Here is a 19256-nt window from a genome sequence, read left to right on the forward strand (position 1 = left end):
ATTGTAATCTTGTTTTTATTTGCGATCTACATTCCAAGAGTCTCACTTATTCACGATTTCTCTATCGTTTCAGACATTTATTGGTGGCCGACAAACGTCAACGAGAAAGGAACATCAAAGTAAATCGCACGCAGAAGAAATATTGTTGAAAAACTTATTAAAACATATTAAAAGAGTAAATGATTACATTGGAAACGCTGGTCATCAAAATTTTTTGATTGCTGGAAGCAGGTTTACTGGTTTGGAAAGTACAGTATTTCGATAATATATACAAGAGACTACCTTTAGAAACTGATATTTCAAGATGTGTTCAAGGAATTTCTTTATCCTGGCATCATGCATATTTTTGTCTATGGTTCATCAAATGTCATCGGTTGAAGTTGATGCTACGAGCAATGGTAAGAAGATATTCTTGATTTTCGGGACTGGGACCTAGGGGGTCTGCGCTAAAATAGGTTGTATTCATGATATGTACCACTGGAGAGCTTTCCAAGAATTTTATAAAATTTCCTCCCAATACGTCACTTAAAAATTAGGAAAAGTGACGTATTGGGTGGTACATTTTAAAAGTTCTCAGAAGACTCTCCGGTGATGCATATCATGAATAAAGACCTTTTTTTAACCATAACATTCAATTTCCAGGGTTTAGGGGCAATAAGCGTCTTCCATCCATCCCTTCATGATGTAAATTTTGTCAAGAAATTCTTTATAAAAGCTGGAGGTTTGATAGGCTGGAGTCGTTTATAATGCGTGTAATACATTAGTATAGGCGTTATATACGGGATTTGATTTATAAAATTGTTCCCTCCCATTACTTTTTGGTTTATTTCTACTATGTTTGAATTTTTCGTCTAGCTTGCTAGACTAGCGGTTTAAAAGAAACGCACTATGAGGGCGATAAGAAAAACTGTCCTTTGAGTGGCGGAAAGAAAGAATTTTACTTTGGGCAGCAGTACACTGTCAATTTTCGCATGAAACGATCTCGAAGAAAAACCGCAACACCACAAGCCACTAAAAAGTAAATAAATAGGTTGTTGGAATGTTAATGAGAGTTGACCGCCGAAATTAAATGGAATTTCCGTTAAGTGGTAAAGATCTCTGAATGTCGGCAGGCTTAATATGGTTTTGTCTACTGGATGGAAATAATCGATACATGTGCCACTAATTGTAATGAAATTCTCAAGTGTGTTGGCTCGTGTTCCATTCATTTCTGTTCCCCCACAGATACCTTACGTCGTTTTATGGTTTTTCTTAGTCTAGCGAGCAAGACGACTAATTCAGACATAGTATAAATAAAGCAAAAAATAATGGAGGGAACAAATTTTAGTCTATACTAATTATAAATTCCGTAACAATAATCGTATTATCATATAACGCCTATACTACTGTATTACACGCATTATAAACGACTCCAGTCTAGGTTTTTCTTAGAGCGTTTTTCAAACTTTTAGAATTAAAAATTTCTGAAATCCTCAGTTTTCAATGCTCTGAGAATACACGAGAATCTACATTTAATACCTCCTCCTCTAGGCAGTTTTGAAATTTTTGGTGTTCACGTTTTTCACAAGAGCATTTAAAATCTTTAAGCCCTCAGATGTTTTTATTAAAGTGTTCTTAACTTGTTCTTATGTTTACCATTTTTTAGTATTTTTGAACGATTTCCTAAGAAATCGGGTTTTTAGAGTTCGCAAAGCCTTAAAATGTTCTTAACATATTCTCGATATTTTGGTCATCGAAGCCTTGTGTTCTTTTATAGTTTATTCCTATAAAAAATATTCCCAAGTTACATCGATGAATTTCAGTGTCTCCTTGAAATCCAAGTTTGATGTAGACTGGAGTGGTTTGAAATGCGCGTAATACAGTAGTATAGGCGTTATATGATAATACGATTATTGTTACGGGATTTAGTTTGTATAAACTAAAACTAAAAATTGTTCCCTCCATTACTTTCTGCTTCATTTCTACTATGTCTGAATTAGTCGTCTAGCTTGCTAGACTAAGTTTGATGAATCTAGGGAGATGACGTTTATGTTTCTAAAATAGGAACGAAAAAGCGCTCTAACTCGTACTTATATTCATGTACAATTGTGGTTACGTTGATGTTTTACGTATTTGTATGTCGCACGCACAGCAGTTAGACGTGAGGCATATTGTGTTCTTTTCTGATTTAAGATTATAATTCTATTAGTGACTAAACAGTGGAATTAACTCTTGACAGCTTTCCTTTATCCTTCGTCAATCAAAGAAGAGTATTTACGCCTGATTTGATTAAAAAATTTTAATCAAACGTTTAAAGCCGTAAGTAAAGGGGACATTTAGTTAAGATTTCAAGAATTTCAGCCCTTTTAGTTCCCGGTTGTGCTTAAGTCTAATAGAAAAGTCTGGTAAAAACCAGAGTTAAAACTCTACCATTCTAACCTAAGTGAGAGCTTTTCCGTATCGTTTGTGTCCCTATAAAATTTCGTGGGAAATTCCCTTTTTTCTCAAATATTATGACCTTAATTGTGGATTTTTGGCCCAGCGTGAAAGTCATTTAAAAAAAGATGCTGTTCAAAAATCTGGCATGCCACTATCTAACTTGTTCCTCCTGACTACACGTTTTTTTTATAAGAATATCCAAGATTCATGAAGCTTTTCAATGTTCTTAAATTTTTGAGTTTTAAGCCTAAAAATGTTCTTAACATGTTCTTATTTTCGCCATTTTGTGAGCATTTTTGTCCATTTTCTTAAGAAATTGGTCATTTTAGAGTCTGCAAAATCTTGAAATTTTCTTAACATATTCTTGATAATTTGGTCATTATTGAAGCCTTATGTTCTTTTATCGTTTGTTCTTATTAAAAAAAACGTGTACTGTCTTTCTTTCAATGTGTTCAAAATTGTATCCGTGAGAACGTTGCATTCAACAGTATATCTAAAATTATACAAGGGACTCATAAGTCCTCAAAAATTATAGCCATGGACTAAAAAAATAGAAGCCTTGCTTAAATCAGACTCCTACGCGCATTTCATACTCGACTGCTTGACTGCATTGTTGATCCTTTCTGTTTATCCGCTCTTAATCTGGTACCATTACCAAGGTTATCAAAAGACAAACTTTCATCTTTTGTATTGCTTTTAGATCAAATTATTAAACATACGGTTCTATTTAAATGATATTTTTTGAACTCCTTACTGGGTTATTGAATGATGTGTTATTCTAACGACTGAATGGACCATTTTGTGATTCAAATATAGTCTTTTGATTGACTTTTGTTTACAGTGGTAGCTCAACGTTGTTTGTGTCTGAGTAATGACAAGTATATATTTGCCATTATTTGAAATTATCTAAATTGTCTAGAATAAATGAAATATTGAGTCTAAGCCTGACAAGATGAATTATGTTCAATATAATCTTATCTTATCTTATCCTATCGAAAAGATTCCCCATTAGCCTTTGATCAGGGCTTATCAATGTCTAGCATGAACTTTTTAAAACGATTTGTGGCCCATAAATCACTATTTATGTGCTCCTACACATCTTTTTATAAGGACAAACCATATAAGAACATAAGGCTTCGATGGTCAAAATGTTAAGAACAAGCTAAGAACATTTTAAGTCTTTGCGGACTCTAAAACACCCGATTTCTTAGGAAAAGGGCTAAAATGCTCAAAAAATGGTGAACATAAGAACATGTTAAGAACATTCTTAGACTTAATACTCAAAAGATCAAGAACGTCCTAAGGCTTCAAAAATTTTGGAGTTCTTATATGTATATGAAAGATATTTTATTTTAGACAAGCCCCCTTTTAACTGCTTTAATGACCAATCACAATTAAATTAGACTGCTGAATCATTGGAGAGGAGGCAGTTTCGAAGTTATTTATATAATGTCTAATTTACGCGTTTTTTTTATATAAGAACATCCAAAAATTTTGAAACCTTCGGATCTTCTTAACTCTTTGAATTTTAAGCCTAAAAATGTTCTTAATATGTTCTTATTTTCACCATTTTATGAGCATTTTTGCCTATTTTCCTAAGAAATCAGGTGTTTTAGAGTTCGCAAAGCCTTAAAATGTTCTTAACATGTTCTTAAGATTTTGGCCATCGAAGCCTTATGTTCTTATATAGTTTGTTCTTATAAAAAAAGCGTGTATTTCAATCCTGATAAAATCAATTTTTCACATGAACAAAATTGAATGCAAATCTAAATTAGGAAGCGCACCAATTATCTCTAGACACAATCTTTTAATCATTAGACTGTAAACAACGAGTCGCGTCAAAAAGGGGTCATCGCACAGTCTATTTTTGTTGATGAGTCAAAGCCTAGCTGTGCCCTTTTTATGTATGCTTCTCTTTTTGCGATAAGATAAATTGAATAGATTTCAAAATAGCTCCACCTTCCTTGTTACCTTAGCAATTCGAATCTCAATTAAGACGTGTTGAGCACAGCGCCCTACAAACGACGACCTCTTTTTAGTTTCTTGGTGTACACTTATCGTATTTGGAAAGTTTTATTTCTCAGGAGAAGTGAATAGAATTGCGAAACTTGATTAAACAATTTTTACACTTTTAACCCCAGCTTGGGTCATAAATATTAGAAAAGAAATAACAAACGACCTTGACCTTTAAAATGATTTTGATATTTTTGCCATCAAAGCCTTATGTTCTTATATAGTTTGCTCTTGTAAAAAAGAAATTGCTGCACTCGTTTTCAGCAAGATAATCCTTAAAGACAATTAAACAGTTTTGGATAATTGAAATATTTCAGGACTGAACTGATGCCAAAATTACTTAAGGTGGGAGTCACATGAAAAATTGAGAAAGTTGATTTTTTACATTTTCCTGTATAACTTTTGAACTTGAAGAGATTTTTAAATGAAATTTTCTACAGAGGTGACTTAACACTAGATGATTTCAAAAATGTAAAAAAAAGTCTAAAAATAGCCAAGACGGGGGTAAAATCAGCCAGGGGGTAATGTGGTGTGAAAATATTGTGTCAACGTTTCAGAAAAATCTACAAAACCTATCACAAAATTTTTTTTTGCAGCTTGTTAATATTTGGATAAGGAGTGTTATGAATGGAATTTTTTTTTGAAATTTCATTCCAGGGGGTCTGGAAACTAAAAAATGCATTTTTTGAATTTAGAAATCAAAAAAGTATTTTTTCAAAAATGTAATCCATTCATAACACTCTAGACCATAAATTGAATTTCTCCTGAAAATTTCAAGTTCATAGCACTTGTCAATCCTGAGAAAACGTTGCCAAGGTGTGCGAAAACCCCCTGAAACCTATTTTGAGAAAACGGACCGCAAAGTCAGAAGTAAATATATATCTCTATTTCTCTGTAATAAATCAACCGTTTTACAAAATTCTTTCGCTGTTTGACTAAAATGGACTATAGTTCTACTTTATATACTTTAAAAAGGGCTTTGAAATATCAAAATAGTCCAGAAATTCCAAATTATCACTTTCACGTGATGTGCGCCAATCCTAAAATTTTGCGCCAAACTCCACGTCAACATTGATTTAAGTCAATTTAAATGTGTTTTCACAACAAAAACCATATTTTCAATGTAATAGATAATCCTAGTATATTTCCTCACTAATTCTGCCAGTTATAGGTTAATCTAAAGTTGATCTGTTGTGATACAAGAATCCACTTGGACATCTAGTCGTGCACGATTTCTTCTGAATGTAAATAATCCAGCCAGACAAAGGGCGGAGCCGGAAGGAGCGCCCCAGACCTTCAATAATTCATCACACACAATTGTTAAACCAGCCTCCAGGCTTTCAATTCCTTTAACACTTGCATCTTTAAATAGATACATCATTGAATATGCCTTTGGTCTTTGTCCTTCAATAAGTTTTCCGGTGTCGTCAAACTAAGTTCATATCGAAAACGTTGAGTTTGAGAATCAAGTCTTTGGTTTCACCTAGCTCAAGCTTTTTTAGTTGAGAAGAATGACATTAAAGAGCTAAAAATGTCATCAGTCAATCCAACATTTCCAAATTAAAGCAGTTTTCATAGTCAAAATCACTGCTGACTGGCTGACAGCCTCCAAAATTTGTATGTTTTTAAAAATATCATTTCTTTGGTTACCATCTTTGATTACGTCATATTAGGAAATCCCGCGAAAAAAAGGCGGTATTGATTTAGACGCCCGAAAAGGGCGTAAAAAGATCTTTCGTTTGGTATGTCATGATCCTATGTTTACATCAGCCATAAAGAAATCAGGCCCTAGCAACGGGTATGATTTTTCGTTGCTAAGGAAAATACTTTAGATCAGAGTCTAGAAAAAACCTTATATCTCAGGAAATATAAATGCTACGACCTTAAAATTTTCAGAGTGTGTTCAGAAAGGGTATAGGGTCATAAAACGCGCAAAATCTCGAAATCGATAATTTTTTCACCAAATCTCAAAACTTCATGTGACTCCCACCTTAATGATATTAAAACATGTCAGGCGATTTCAATTAATCCAACAGAACCTAGATTCTAATCTTTTTTAACCTAACTCTCATTTTTTGACCAAACCATTTTTCGACTTCAATATATTGTATAGGTTGGAGCTTGGCATTCTTATTTGATTGTACCCAGGGTTGGTCTTTTTTATCTATCCAACGAAATTGTTTCGGAATTCTTATTTTGGTGTCCCGCTAGCCTAGAGCCCTCGAAAGAACGCGTGCACATTTCTTGATATTTTGAGACGGGAAACATGACTGCGGAGGGAAGGTTTATTGTTATTGGCTTCGAACCCGTCGAATGATGATTTTTGTCCCTTCATCTTTCTTTACAGAGATCGATTTACGTCCGCAATGCAAAGATTCACACGATTTATATTACGCCAATTGTTTTAACTTAAAGCGAGCAAAACTTTGTGACTTGGAGAAAAATAAAATGAGATTTTACTGTCCCCTCACTTGTCGCCAGTGTAAAGGTAAGATTTTTTTTTAATTTTCAGCTGAGGGGACCAACCAATATTTTAGTTCGATTTACAGAAAGATTCGAATAATAGAGGTTCGAATTATAGAGAATTGACTGTAATACTTTCAAGGGACGGCGTAAAGATGGTAGGTACATATGTGATTAACTTGACCAAAAACATGAGTAGAGAAAACACAAAACACACAGAATTCGTGATATTCATGACGTAATGTTTCATACGGAAGCACCCCAAAATAGCCCGAGCGTTTGCCTCTACACGCTTTTTTTATAAGAATGGTGTAAATCCATTTCATCATGAACATTCTTAGCTTTTTTGGGAAAATCATCCTAAAATATTCTTACAGCACATTCTTAGGTTAGGATCCTAATTCATACTAACTTGGGGATAATTGATAATTGAAAATGCTCTTAAAATGGCATTCTTAGCTTTAGTAGCAAAATTCCACGATGGTGATATTCTTACCATATTCTTAGTTTTTTGGTCAATTTCATCATGGACATTCCTATAAAGTGTATTCTTATAAAAAAAAAGCGTGTAGTTAGATTGTTTAAATTCAAAATTAGTAATAAAAGCCCTGTTTTTTTGGGGTTCCCCTCGTATAAAACATTACGTCATAAACATCATGAATTTTAAAGTTATGTATTTCTATCTTCTATAGGACCAATCGATGAGAATAGGGTGAGTAGGCCGCCTGTTGCTAAGTGTTTGTCTTCACGGTTCGGATGTTGCAACGATAACGAAACAGCTGCTCAAGGAAAAGACTTTCTCGGGTGCCCAGGTACGTAGGCTTCCATATTTCCAAAAATTTCCAAATTCTGATAAATTATCCACATACTTTTCCACAAGGTACTTTTAAATTTTGAAATGTGAGGATTAAATAGTCGAATTAATCTCATTTTCATACTGAGTTTTTCTATTTTGATTGAATAAACATTAATACTACTTGTAAAAAATGGTATATTTCATTTCCTGGGTTTGCATCGAATGTTTGTCCTCCTACTTAAAAAAAGAATAAAGAGTTGCCTTAAAAATTGACGGAATCTTCGACGTCATTAGAGGTTTAGGCACTACAAGACTTTTACCGTGAAAAATCTATATATATAATACATTTTCGAATCATTACAGAACGATGTTTTGACACACCAAACTACAGTTGTGATTTCTTCCGGAAAATCGGATTCTGTAACTTGGGATACTACAAAGAACAGATGTTATTGAGATGTCCTTTATCATGCAACTACTGTAAAAATGAGATCAAAGTGAACAAATGCCGTAATCGCTGGGACGACGCTACATGCGAGCGTGCTGCCAAACACGGTTACTGTACGGTATTGAAATACGAGAAACGACTCACGAAGAATTGTCGTAAATCTTGCGACAAGTGTAAACGAAGCACAGCACCCGCTTTGCTATCGGTCGCTCGTGAATGTTCGCATGAAGGAAATTGTTGTTGGGATCGCTCGAAACCTTTCAATGGTCGATGCCCAGGTAAAGAAAAAACATTTGAGTATAAAGTAGAGGTTTTCAGGTTTTACCAAAGTGACGTAACTTAGTTTTAAGGTGTTTGCCAACGTTTCGTAACTTAAGGAAAATCCACAAATATGGAAACAAGCATTCGAATTTTTAGAGGCGACTTTTTACGCAAATATCTCATGTTGAGAGAATTCTCTTGGATAAATAAGCCCGGGGAGGGGCCGCCAAAAATGGCTTTCAATATTGGATCCTTACTCTGCAGCCCTTGAGTATTTAAAAGATACCCTTACAGTGCATTTTACCGAACGATTCTGACCCTTATAGTGAAGTTTGATTTCATATCTTATTTTGCCGAAGCCGCCTGGAAATAAGCCTAAGATGTCGACCATATGTCGGACCATATCAGTGCCCCTCCCCCCCTGGGTACATAAAGCAACATGATACCACCTATAAAGATCTATCGCTATATCATGGCTGAGTATTTTGGAATTTGTGGATATGATGTATCAGTCGTGCTTTCAAAGCTATATTCAAATACCATTGTATGTTTCTTCCATTTTTAGACTGTGCTGATCGTTATTCGAAATCATTTTGCAAAATTTTTGACCTTGATTGTAAAGATACCAGTGGGATCAAGGGAGTTCAAATTCGAGTCATTTGTGCTCAAACTTGTGGCCTCTGTTCTGGTAAGATGCCATTTGTGTTACTTCTATTACACCCCTGTCTCATATCGCCGATACAACTTTTCCCACAGTGGGGATAAAATTTTCTATTGAAAACCCAATGGGGATAAAAATTCTATCGTTCCTAAGTCGAATCCGGTGGGGATGGTTTTGGAGTGCAATTTTTTACATTGAATTTTGAATGTGGATGAAATCAAAGTCAATTCCCCAGTGGGGCTGGGGTCCCAGCGGGTCTGTGACACATGGGTGTTCTATTGATTTGAAACTTCAAAGCAGATGTTCTATGTTAGCTCTTCTAAAGTTAAATCATAGGGATTTTCGAATGATACGCTTATATTTTGTTCACATCAAAAAACACCTCTGTCTCACTCACAGCCTTAGAAATTTTCCCCAGAGAGGGTATAAAAAGTTCTATCGAAATTCCAATGGGGATAAGAATTCTATTGTCCCAAGCTGTGCAATTATTTTATATCGACTTTTAAATGGGGATGAGATAAAATTCAATTTCCCGTTCGGGCTGAAATTTTAGGGTATTTTTCCCACCGGGGACAGAATCTTGGACAAAATTTCCAGTGGGGCTGGGACCCTAGCGGGTCTGTGACACAGGGGTTTAAAAAAGATTGCGATTTCAGCGTTGGCGAGAGGATCGCATCTATAATCTACAATCATGGAAAAAAATTATAAGAAAAAACAATTCCCAACTATTTATCCCCTTCCTCCCATTTGCTGCGACTGCAGTGCACACTGAACAAAATACAGCGCACAATTGTTAGGGGAAACGGGGGTATATTTCTCAAATATTTCTATCCATGGTTACAGTCAATTTTTTTTTCGATTTCCACAGTTCCAAAGGAATGCATGGACGATTTGATTTACGGAGAATTCTGCAACTCATGGAAGGAGCGTGGACAATGTTCAAAACAACCGCTCATCATGAAAACATACTGTAAGAAAACATGTGGTTTCTGCAACGACAGTAGCAACAACAACAACAACAACAACAACAACAACGACAACAACAACACAACAACAACAACAACAACAACAACAACAACAACAATGTTTCTAAAAAAACATAAATGGAATCATCACACATGAGGATGAAGATAATTTTTTTAAATGGTAACTCTAAATTGACTAGTGAAGTAAAACTGACAAGCGAAGTGAATCGCGGATACAGCATGACCCAACCTCGTTCCCTGTGTATCATCAGCTTTTTTTATGTTTACTGATATCGCTAGATAATACCCTGGCATTGTCTGGTTATCGAATGCGAAAGATTATGTAATTCGAAAACAAAACGTCAGATTTCATTTGTAGCTGGATTTGAAACCCCACTGCATTGTGGTATAACTTAGTAACGTCAGATTTTTTATGACGCATTGTTTTGAGAAATCCCCCCTCTGAGAGCGGGACTCGCATCAGCCAACACCAGTTCTCTGGCGTCTATCAGTAATGTAAATAAAGCCTGAAATACACGGTGGCGAGGATGCATCATGACCGTTTAATCGCCCTGGAAACTCCGTATATCGCTGATATTGGAATGACATTTTAGAGACAAAATAACTTAACTATACTATAAACGAAAAACTCAAAAACGGGAAAAGAGGTTATCGAGATCTTAGAAGTTTTCGCTAAATGAAGACCTCGAATTTTGGAACGAAAAGGTTTTGCGTTCACCTCATTATTACTAACTATTTCTAACTTTTATAAATTTGTCACTTTTCTAGTGATCAAAGGTAATTTCTGTGTAAATTATTCCACAATTTTTTTTATATTTAACGCAAGACATATTCCTAAACGATTTACCCCTCCGAAGGAGAAACCATGGTTAGAACGCCATTATGTTTGATTGATCTTCTGCAATACAGAGGCAAGACATAACTTCTTATCCCACGAAGGTGAAAGTCTTCTCCGTTGAGATTTCGTTCATTGATCAAGTAGGTGATTTAACCCCTTTAACTTATTCTAATTTTGCCTAACATTTCTATATTTTCATAATTCATCAAAAAAAGTTTTTTTTTAAATCCATTTTTTGTTGTCAGGTTTCTTATTTATGATGTAAATATATTAGTGTAAATAAAACTCCCCTCCTTTCTCCATCCTTTTACAATAGATATCTAGATTTATTACAAGGCTTCATAGCCCAGGATCCACTTAAGGCTTATTTGTATAGACTGCATGGCGTGTTGAGTGGCTTGTAGTACATAAAGGTAATCCCACAGATATCTGTAAAGCCCGAAGGGCTAGATTTGCGGCTTTTATCGAAAAGTGAAGCCTAGGTTTGGATGGATTTCCTACCAAGCAAGGTCACGTGACTAAAATATGCAATTTCACCGGTTTGAGAGATGTGAAATAGCGTTTGCCGCCTACTTTTTTTGATCTCGCGCTCCGAAAACAATTAAAATGCTAGATCCTATCCATCGGCACGAAATTTAAAAAGTCAAATTTTTGCTTCACTTTTTTTTGCTGGAGAAAGCTTAAAGTTGCCTATCTAGCCCTTCGGGCTTCACAGATATCTGTGGGTAATCCTCATCTGTTTTTCAGATTTTGTTTTGCTTAGCATGAATTACGCCAGATTTCAAAAGAAAAATTCAGCGAAAAACATTTCAAAAAAAAATTGAGAAAAAAAATTTTAAATAAAGCTTGAGAAAAAAGATTTAAATAAAAACAAGTAATACTTTAATGGACCTACCTATTTATAAAACGAATAATTAGAATTTAATGGAAGTAATGTATAATCTTAAATTTCTATTTATATATCTATTGGAACGGAGAAAGCAATTAAGAAACGCATCGATGTTTAACGGTGAAAGAAAAATAATATCGACACTTTAATCAATCATTCATCTCGAGAAAATCTCAAAAAACCGCTTTTTTCGGGACATTTCCGGTTCTAGCGGCCGGAAAAATTTCTTTTTCGAAAATTGGGCTCTGTCACATTTTGGGCATTGCCATTTTACCACAGATATCTAAGCCCGAAGGGCTAGATTTGCAACTTTAAGCTTTCTCCAGCAAAAAAAAGTGAAGCTAAAATTTGACTTTTTAAATTTCGTGCCAATGGATAGGATCTAGCATTTTAATTGTTTTCGGAGCGCGAGATCAAAAAACGTAGCCGACAAACGCTATTTCACATCTCTCAAACCGGTGAAATTGCATATTTTAGTCACGTGACTCTGGTAGGAAATCCTTCCAAAGATGAGCTTCACTTTTTGATAAAAGCTGCAAATCTAGCCCTTCGGGCTTTACAGATATCTGTGCATTTTACATCATTGTGCAAAAAATCATGAAAATCTGTCGAGTATAAGTTGAAAAAATGAATGAAAACCGTTTTACGCCGGTTTTCGGCTGTTCCGGCGATTTTTAAGGAGTTCCGGATTCGAAGGATGATTTTTTTGGAAATCAAACGATGCTAAGTTTTGGGCATCATCATAAAGAACATTTCTCTGTAAAGAAACAATTAAATAAGTTGAAAAAGTGTGACGGAAATGTGAAAAAACGACGATTTCCGGCACATTTCCGGTTCTACAGACCGGAAAAATTTTTTTTTCGGCAAACAGTTTTCGACACCTTTTCGGCAGTACTAATGTGCATCTATGTGCAAAAAATCGCAAAAAACTAATGATAAAATCTCGAGAAAATCTCAAAAAACCGCTTCTTCGGGACATTTCCGGTTCTACCGGCCGGAAAAATTTTTTTTTCGAAAATCAGGCTCCGTCACATTCGAGGGTTTATAGTATTGCAACTTTGTGCAAAAAATCAGAAAAATTGAATGAGCCAATCTCGAGAAAAGTTGGTAACTAACGAACGAACTAACTAACGAACACGGGTTAATTTATAGGACCTCCACCCCACCGGGGTAGGTCCAATAAAAATAAAAGATTCAGAAAAAATAAATTCGAGAAAAAATAATGGCATTTGAATTTTTTAATCTAGCATAATCGTGAAATATAAAGAATTACATTTTATCAAAGTTTTTTTTTCTATATTTCATCCTAAATTCATTTCTCTCTTTATTTACAGCAATAAAAATATTTTGGATATAAAATATAAGAAAAATAAATTACATTCCATGTAGAAGTTATATTTCAAAAATTAAAATTATGAAAATATTACAGTATTTCATACGGTTACTTAAGCTGGTGGTCCACTTACAAATCCGTGCCGAGCGATTTAGGCTAACAACTTTGATTTCGAAATTTAATATTGTTCTTGGATTTTTTAAATCTTAAAACTCAAAGATATCAAAAACATTTCTTACTGTATCTCCTGTCATTCTAAATATTTTCTCCGTATATTTTTCCCCAAAAAGTACTTCTAAATAAATTATGTATCATTTAAAAACTTTCAAACCACTATTAAATTCTATTTACAACAAACCTCTACATAAAAAAACAACAAAATAATGATTTATGTACCATGTGAAACGCTCCACAGTAATTGGAGATTGTACCCCGGGGAGGAGGGGTTGCTTAGGCAAATGGAGGGTACGGTGTGTGCCGCCCTAAGGGTACCTTTTTTGTATTTCCAAAGTCCCCCTAAGGGTCGGAAAAATCAGAAAACCAAATTTCAGTCCCACTAAGGGTCGTAAAATTCACAAAATTTTTCCTTTGTTTTTTACTTTTTAGTCCCAGTAAGGGTCCAAGGGTTGAAAGTCGGGCGGCAGCCCCCGTCCGCTCGCAACCCCCGGAGATTGCACCTCAATTTTTCCCATCTTCTAAGACGTTTTGCCAGTTCTCATTTTGAAAGCTCACCCAACTACATACCCAAATACCAACCCAAATACATACGCGCAAGCTCGAGCTGGAGGCCATCAACATAATAAATAACTGTTATGAGTCTTATGAGTTCGAGGTCCGCCTTATATGACAAAAAATCATCAAGTACACCATCATTCATATTTACAAAGAATCTTTTCAGCCGATAACAACCTTATTACAACCTACCAAAATCAGTTGCTATGTATATTGATCACAAAGATCACAACATCGTTTCACCTGTACCTCTTGGAAGGATCTTGTCTTTTAGGTTGTTTGTTCACAGCAGCGGCACGAGGTGGCGGCGGTTGAGTTGGGTTGCCCACATAACCTGAAAGAATACGGATATTTTATTGTTACATGTTACATTACGCAATACATTTATGTGGGTAAATTTATACCTTAAGTTGATTAAATTTCGGAAGGATAAATTTTCGCACTCTTCGCATTTAGTTGGTCGTAAACCTGTAATAAAATAATTTAATTACCTTTTCTCAAAAACGTGTCATCTGTATTACCTTTAGATGACCAACTAATGAGAAATATCTCATAAAAACTCCAGCTCATCCTGAAAATTTATCCACTTAAGGTGCAAAGTCTAACATGAAACAAAGACAGAAAAAATGCCGCAAAAATCGCAAATTTGCTCTATTTTCGAGTCAGTTTATTCGTTTACAAAAACTGGAAGTAAGTCCTTTTGCAGACATTTCTAAAGCAATGAAGAATAATGTCACTTTAAAAGAGTTTGCAGCTCAGCAGCACTATAGTTGTTGTCTAATAAAAGCATAAACATTAAACACTACCATTAGGAGGGCCGTGTCCAAACACTGGGGCTGGATAGCTGGCTTGCAAGGGGAATCCAACTTGTTGGGGGTGCGTGTTGGGCGGTTGGCCATTTATCCCATTCATCGCGTAATTGTAATTCCAATCGTAGCCAAAACCGCCATTATACATTTGCTGAATCTAAAAGAGGGCAAGATATCAAAACCACAGAAGTTCCGTTTAGTAGTTTTAGTACCATAGATATCTTATATATAACATTGGATGGAGCTACTCTGTATTTCCCAAGCCACGGCAGGTGAATGATGAGCCATTTTTGCTGAGTAGACCATAGTAGTAGACAATAGCGAGTTTATGTATTTGCACTTTTGAGGACGGTAGAGTGACTGAACCGTTTTGGAACAACCTGCAGTTTTGACCCGCAAAATCGAGGACGGTAAAATTGCTGATTTACCGTCGTCCTCAGTTGGTCAGGATCTAGTCAAATTAGAACCTCACCGTCTCCGTCGTTGAAAAACAAACATACATAAACTCGGTAATAAATCGGTACTGGCGAGAGATGAGATAATAGTCTTGGTTGATAAAATTGATAAAACTGTTGTCTACTTATAAAAACGGCGTATTACTTTCCTCGGTCAGGGACTGAGTAGCTCAATCTAGTGTTTCAAAGCTTTTTCTTCATTGAAGACAGAAAAGTGAAATGAATTATAACAAGCAACATGCTGAATGGACCTACCTAATGATTAACATCAGATGAAAATAAGAAAAAAGTGACAATAATTGTACAAAAATTCAGAATGGAAAAATAAAGCTTGTGTGTTGAATAATGTAAAATGGTAAAAAGGAATTTCCCCAAATACGAAAATCACTTAAACCATTTAAAATTAAACCATTAAACCTTTTAAGCTGTTTTTGGCCCAAATTTGCCCAGAAAAACTTTCCTTAAAAATCTGGCTCCGTCACATTTTGGGCATTGCCATTTTGCATCATTGTGCAAAAAATCAGAAAAAAATTATGAGTCAACATTGAGAAAAGCTATATTTTCTTATTTTGGTTAAAGGGAATTTTCCCAAAATACGAAAATACGTCTTTTAAGGCGAATAAGAATTTTCCAGGAAAAACCACTTCAGTCATTCTTTATAGAATCTTGCCCTCCATCTTTTTACAAAAAATCAGAAAAAAGTAATGACAGGATTTTACACAAAGTCCAAAAAACCCTATTTTTAGGCAGTTTTTGGCCCAAATTTGCCCAAATATATATTTTTTTGAAAATCGGGCTCCGTCACATTTTAGGCATTGCCATTTTGCATCATTGTGCAAAAAATCAGAAAAAAATAATGAGTCAACTTTGAGAAAAGCTATATTTTCTTATTTGGTTAAAGGGAATTTCCCCAAAATACGAAAATCCGTTTTTTAAGGCGAATAAGAATTTTCCGGGGAGAACCACTTCAGCCATTCTATAGAGAATCTTGCCCTTCATCTTTGTACAAAATATCAGAAAAAAGTAATGACAGGATTTTGCACAAAGTCCAAAAAACCCTATTTTTAGGTAGTTTTTGGCCCAAATTTGCCCAAGTAAATTTTTTCTCGAAAATCGGGCTCCGTCACGTTCTGGGCATTTCCATTTTGCATCATTGTGCAAAAAATCAGAAAAAACTAATGAGCCAATCCTGAGAAAAGCTGGTAACAGACAGACAGACGAACGGACGAACGGACATGGGTTAATTTATAGAACCTCCACCGGGGTACCCGGAGGTAGGTCCAAAAAGAGCTTATTATTTTAAAACGCTGAACCTTATTAAAGCGCTCTAAAATCATCAAAGACCTTTACTTCAAAACTGAAAATTTAAGTAGGATTTGATAGAAGAAAATAGTTAGATGTCCAACCTGTTCGAGAGAGTATGGATTATACATGTAATCATCCGGCACAGTGGTGGCCGGTGTATGTACCGAATGTTCGGAAGGTTTGTGATGCTCCGAAAGAGTGGTGGAAGTTCGCAGTTGTTTGGTCTTCCGGGCAGCAAACTGTGCCGCATAACCGGACGGTTTTTCTTGAGTTTGGGGCTTCTTTTTCCTATAAATATAATTTTGCCCATTAACAATAATCTGCAAATCTTTAGCAAAATATTACCGAGACGCTTTAAAAACGGTTGAAATTGAGAATACTTGAGGATGGCGGTTAATCAGCACTTTTACCGCCCCGGGTCAAGGCCATGGGTTGTTCCAAAATGTTTCAGTCACTCACCGTCCTCAAAAGGGTTCAGATACATTAACTTGCTAATTTTGGCCTAGAGCAACATAAATGATCCCTGGACGCCTTCAACAATGCAGGTTTAAGGGAAAAATTATTCAGTCTTTGTCTTAAATGTGTTACAAAAGTATATAGCTTGTTATCGTAATATTAATATAATTCAAAGGGATAATCAGATGGTTTAAGATATTTGGAATGTGAAATATTCGGTCTTAAGTAAAACCTCAAATGAAATATTTTCTAAAATCCAGATATTCAAGTTACAAGTTTATGACTTTTAGCAAGAAAACAATATAACAATAGCGTTCAGTTTGAGGTCGTTGTTGTTATTTTCTGCCCGCGTAGTTTGATTATTCGCCCGATAGTGTCATTTGAGCCCCACGCGAAGCGGAGGGCGCAAATGGCACAAGAGGGCTAATAATCAAACTGCAAGGGCAGAATTAATGACAACAACGAACGATAACTTTACGCTATTACTATCATTATCCATATCGGATATTCAAACGTTTTTTTCTAGCGTCAGCCAAGTCTTTTCGCTTCAATGCAATGTCTTCAACAAGTTTTGAGTGCCCTTGCGAGCGGACCGCAAATGACCAAGAAGTGTTTTTTCTGACGTTATTTAGTCTCTTCGCTTCAATGCAACGACTTCAATCCAATTCCGAGCGGGCTGCAAATGACGTTACTGCCCCATAACCGGGCGGTTAATGATATTTCAGCCCTCTGAAGCCTGACGCTTTAGTTTCTTCAGCGCGGTAATAACAATTTGAGTCACAAAACCTTTCATTGCCGCCCGCCGATTGAATCTTTAATGGCTTACTTAATGACCGCTATATGGATAATAATAGTATTTTGACATAAGAACCACGTAAGAACCAATTTTTAGAAATTTCAAATTGTGATATCTATACTTTGGTAATTAAGTTATGGAAGAAGTTATGGAATTTAGAGGTTTTACTCGGGACCGAAAAAGGTTTCTGCAGTCGAAAAATCTCGAGCCATTTTATTATCGTTTAAAACACAGTTCAGAAAGAAGCTTAAAAACAGCAAAATTATCTGGAACTTGCTTTACTTACCTCCAATACTTGTTAGTCTTTTTATTTTTGTTGTTTGTCTGAGTCTGTGATAGACTTTGTTGAGATGGTTGTTGAGATGGTTGTTGTTGTTGTTGTTGTTGATTTTGTTGTTGAGCATTTTCATCAATCTTTATTTCCTTTGTCAAGTCTGTCGATATAGGAAAGAAATTATTTATAGAATCGCATCCGGGGAGGTACTAGGTTTGCAAGGTGATGGGTATGTCTGAGGCAATGTTCGGAAATGGAGTCTTTTAAAGAGTTAATTTTGAAATTTTGGTTTTCGAACCCCTGTCAGAGACCTGCGAGGGAAAGGCTAATTTATGGCTCGTACATACCCAACACCCATTTTGCCTAAGTACCCACCACCCCACCGCCGCCGCTACGGACCGCAAATTATGTATCAGCGGCCGAGTTCAATAAACCAGTCAATATAGTAGACAAAACCAGCTGAAATAAATCGATTTTTCATAATTTCCATGCTGAAAGAAACATTGAATTGATTGAATGGCAAGAGAGAATCATCATGAAATATTGAAATCAATCACCTTCATATGAATCTTGCTCTTTCTCGATAACTGTTTCAACATCCGTGTTTCCGTTGTGGTCCCTTTGTGTCTGCGTTGTAATGTTTTGTAGAGAGTCGGTGATATGTGTGGATTTGTCTTCCAAATGTTGAGGTTTTTGTTGCACGTCTTTCTGAGGCTGTTGCTGAATTGTCTGTTCAACTTGGTTTTCCTGCTTTTCGCTTCGTTTTCTTTGCTTTACAACTGGCTTTCGTTTACCTTAAAAATTGAAATATTATTAATAGTTACACGATCTTCTCGAGGTGGGATACAGTATATGTTGGGTCAGGAAAACCGTATTGTGGTGGCGAGGCTTGCAAAGTTAGATATCAAGTATATATTCCACCTCCACGTGACGTTTTTTAACCAATGAAATTGCGAGAATCTGACTGATGCGGTATAAAAACGATAAAATTAGTGAAACGATAAAATTAGTGAAACAATAATAATTATTGTAAGCTTGATTAGTCACATTGAAATACACAATTGACAGAATATTGTAATACCTCTTTCACGCAGGGGAATTTTGCTTTCAACAACTTTTCCATTTTCACTGAAAGCCGGCGCACGGTTAGTTTTCAATGGTGAAACGTTTGCTTGACCAATCAAATTCTGATGTGTTCCTTTTTGAACGGGTGGAAATTTGACGTCTTCTTTTGTTGCCCCATTCCTGTCGATGTGTTCTGTAACGAGGAGTGTATCGAATGGTAGAAAGTCGCATTTAATAACGTGAATAGATTAAATTTCA

General features: G+C 35.6%; 2 protein-coding genes across 3 annotated transcripts in view; one reads left to right on the plus strand and one right to left on the minus strand.

Annotated features, from left to right (window-relative positions):
* The first annotated feature begins 59 nt into the window (after positions 1-59).
* Positions 60-11362, plus strand: LOC136806086 (uncharacterized). The gene is made up of 6 exons (XM_067062657.1): positions 60-398; positions 6779-6919; positions 7587-7706; positions 8054-8416; positions 8965-9087; positions 9929-11362. The coding sequence occupies exons 1-6, from the start codon at positions 305-307 to the stop codon at positions 10180-10182; spliced, it is 1095 nt and encodes a 364-aa protein (XP_066918758.1). The 5' UTR covers positions 60-304; the 3' UTR covers positions 10183-11362.
* A 2635-nt stretch (positions 11363-13997) lies between these two features.
* The window catches only part of LOC136806070 (kinesin-like protein KIF3A), a 58788-nt gene continuing 53529 nt past the window's right edge, over positions 13998-19256 (minus strand). Inside the window, exons 22-27 of one of the 2 annotated variants that reach the window (XM_067062640.1) lie at positions 19015-19191; positions 18491-18727; positions 17946-18093; positions 16509-16695; positions 14645-14798; positions 13998-14172 (exon numbers count right to left, since the gene is read on the minus strand). In XM_067062640.1, coding sequence (XP_066918741.1) covers positions 14078-14172; positions 14645-14798; positions 16509-16695; positions 17946-18093; positions 18491-18727; positions 19015-19191 — 998 coding nt within the window. In that variant the 3' untranslated portion in view covers positions 13998-14077. Of the gene's footprint in view, positions 14173-14644; positions 14805-16508; positions 16696-17945; positions 18094-18490; positions 18728-19014; positions 19192-19256 lie in introns of both variants that reach the window. The other variant, XM_067062639.1, reaches the window with a different exon arrangement.

This window comes from Clytia hemisphaerica, unplaced genomic scaffold (genome assembly GCF_902728285.1).
Source record: "Clytia hemisphaerica strain Z4C2 unplaced genomic scaffold, Clytia hemisphaerica genome assembly, whole genome shotgun sequence".
In the NCBI taxonomy this organism is placed as follows: Eukaryota; Metazoa; Cnidaria; class Hydrozoa; order Leptothecata; family Clytiidae; genus Clytia; species Clytia hemisphaerica.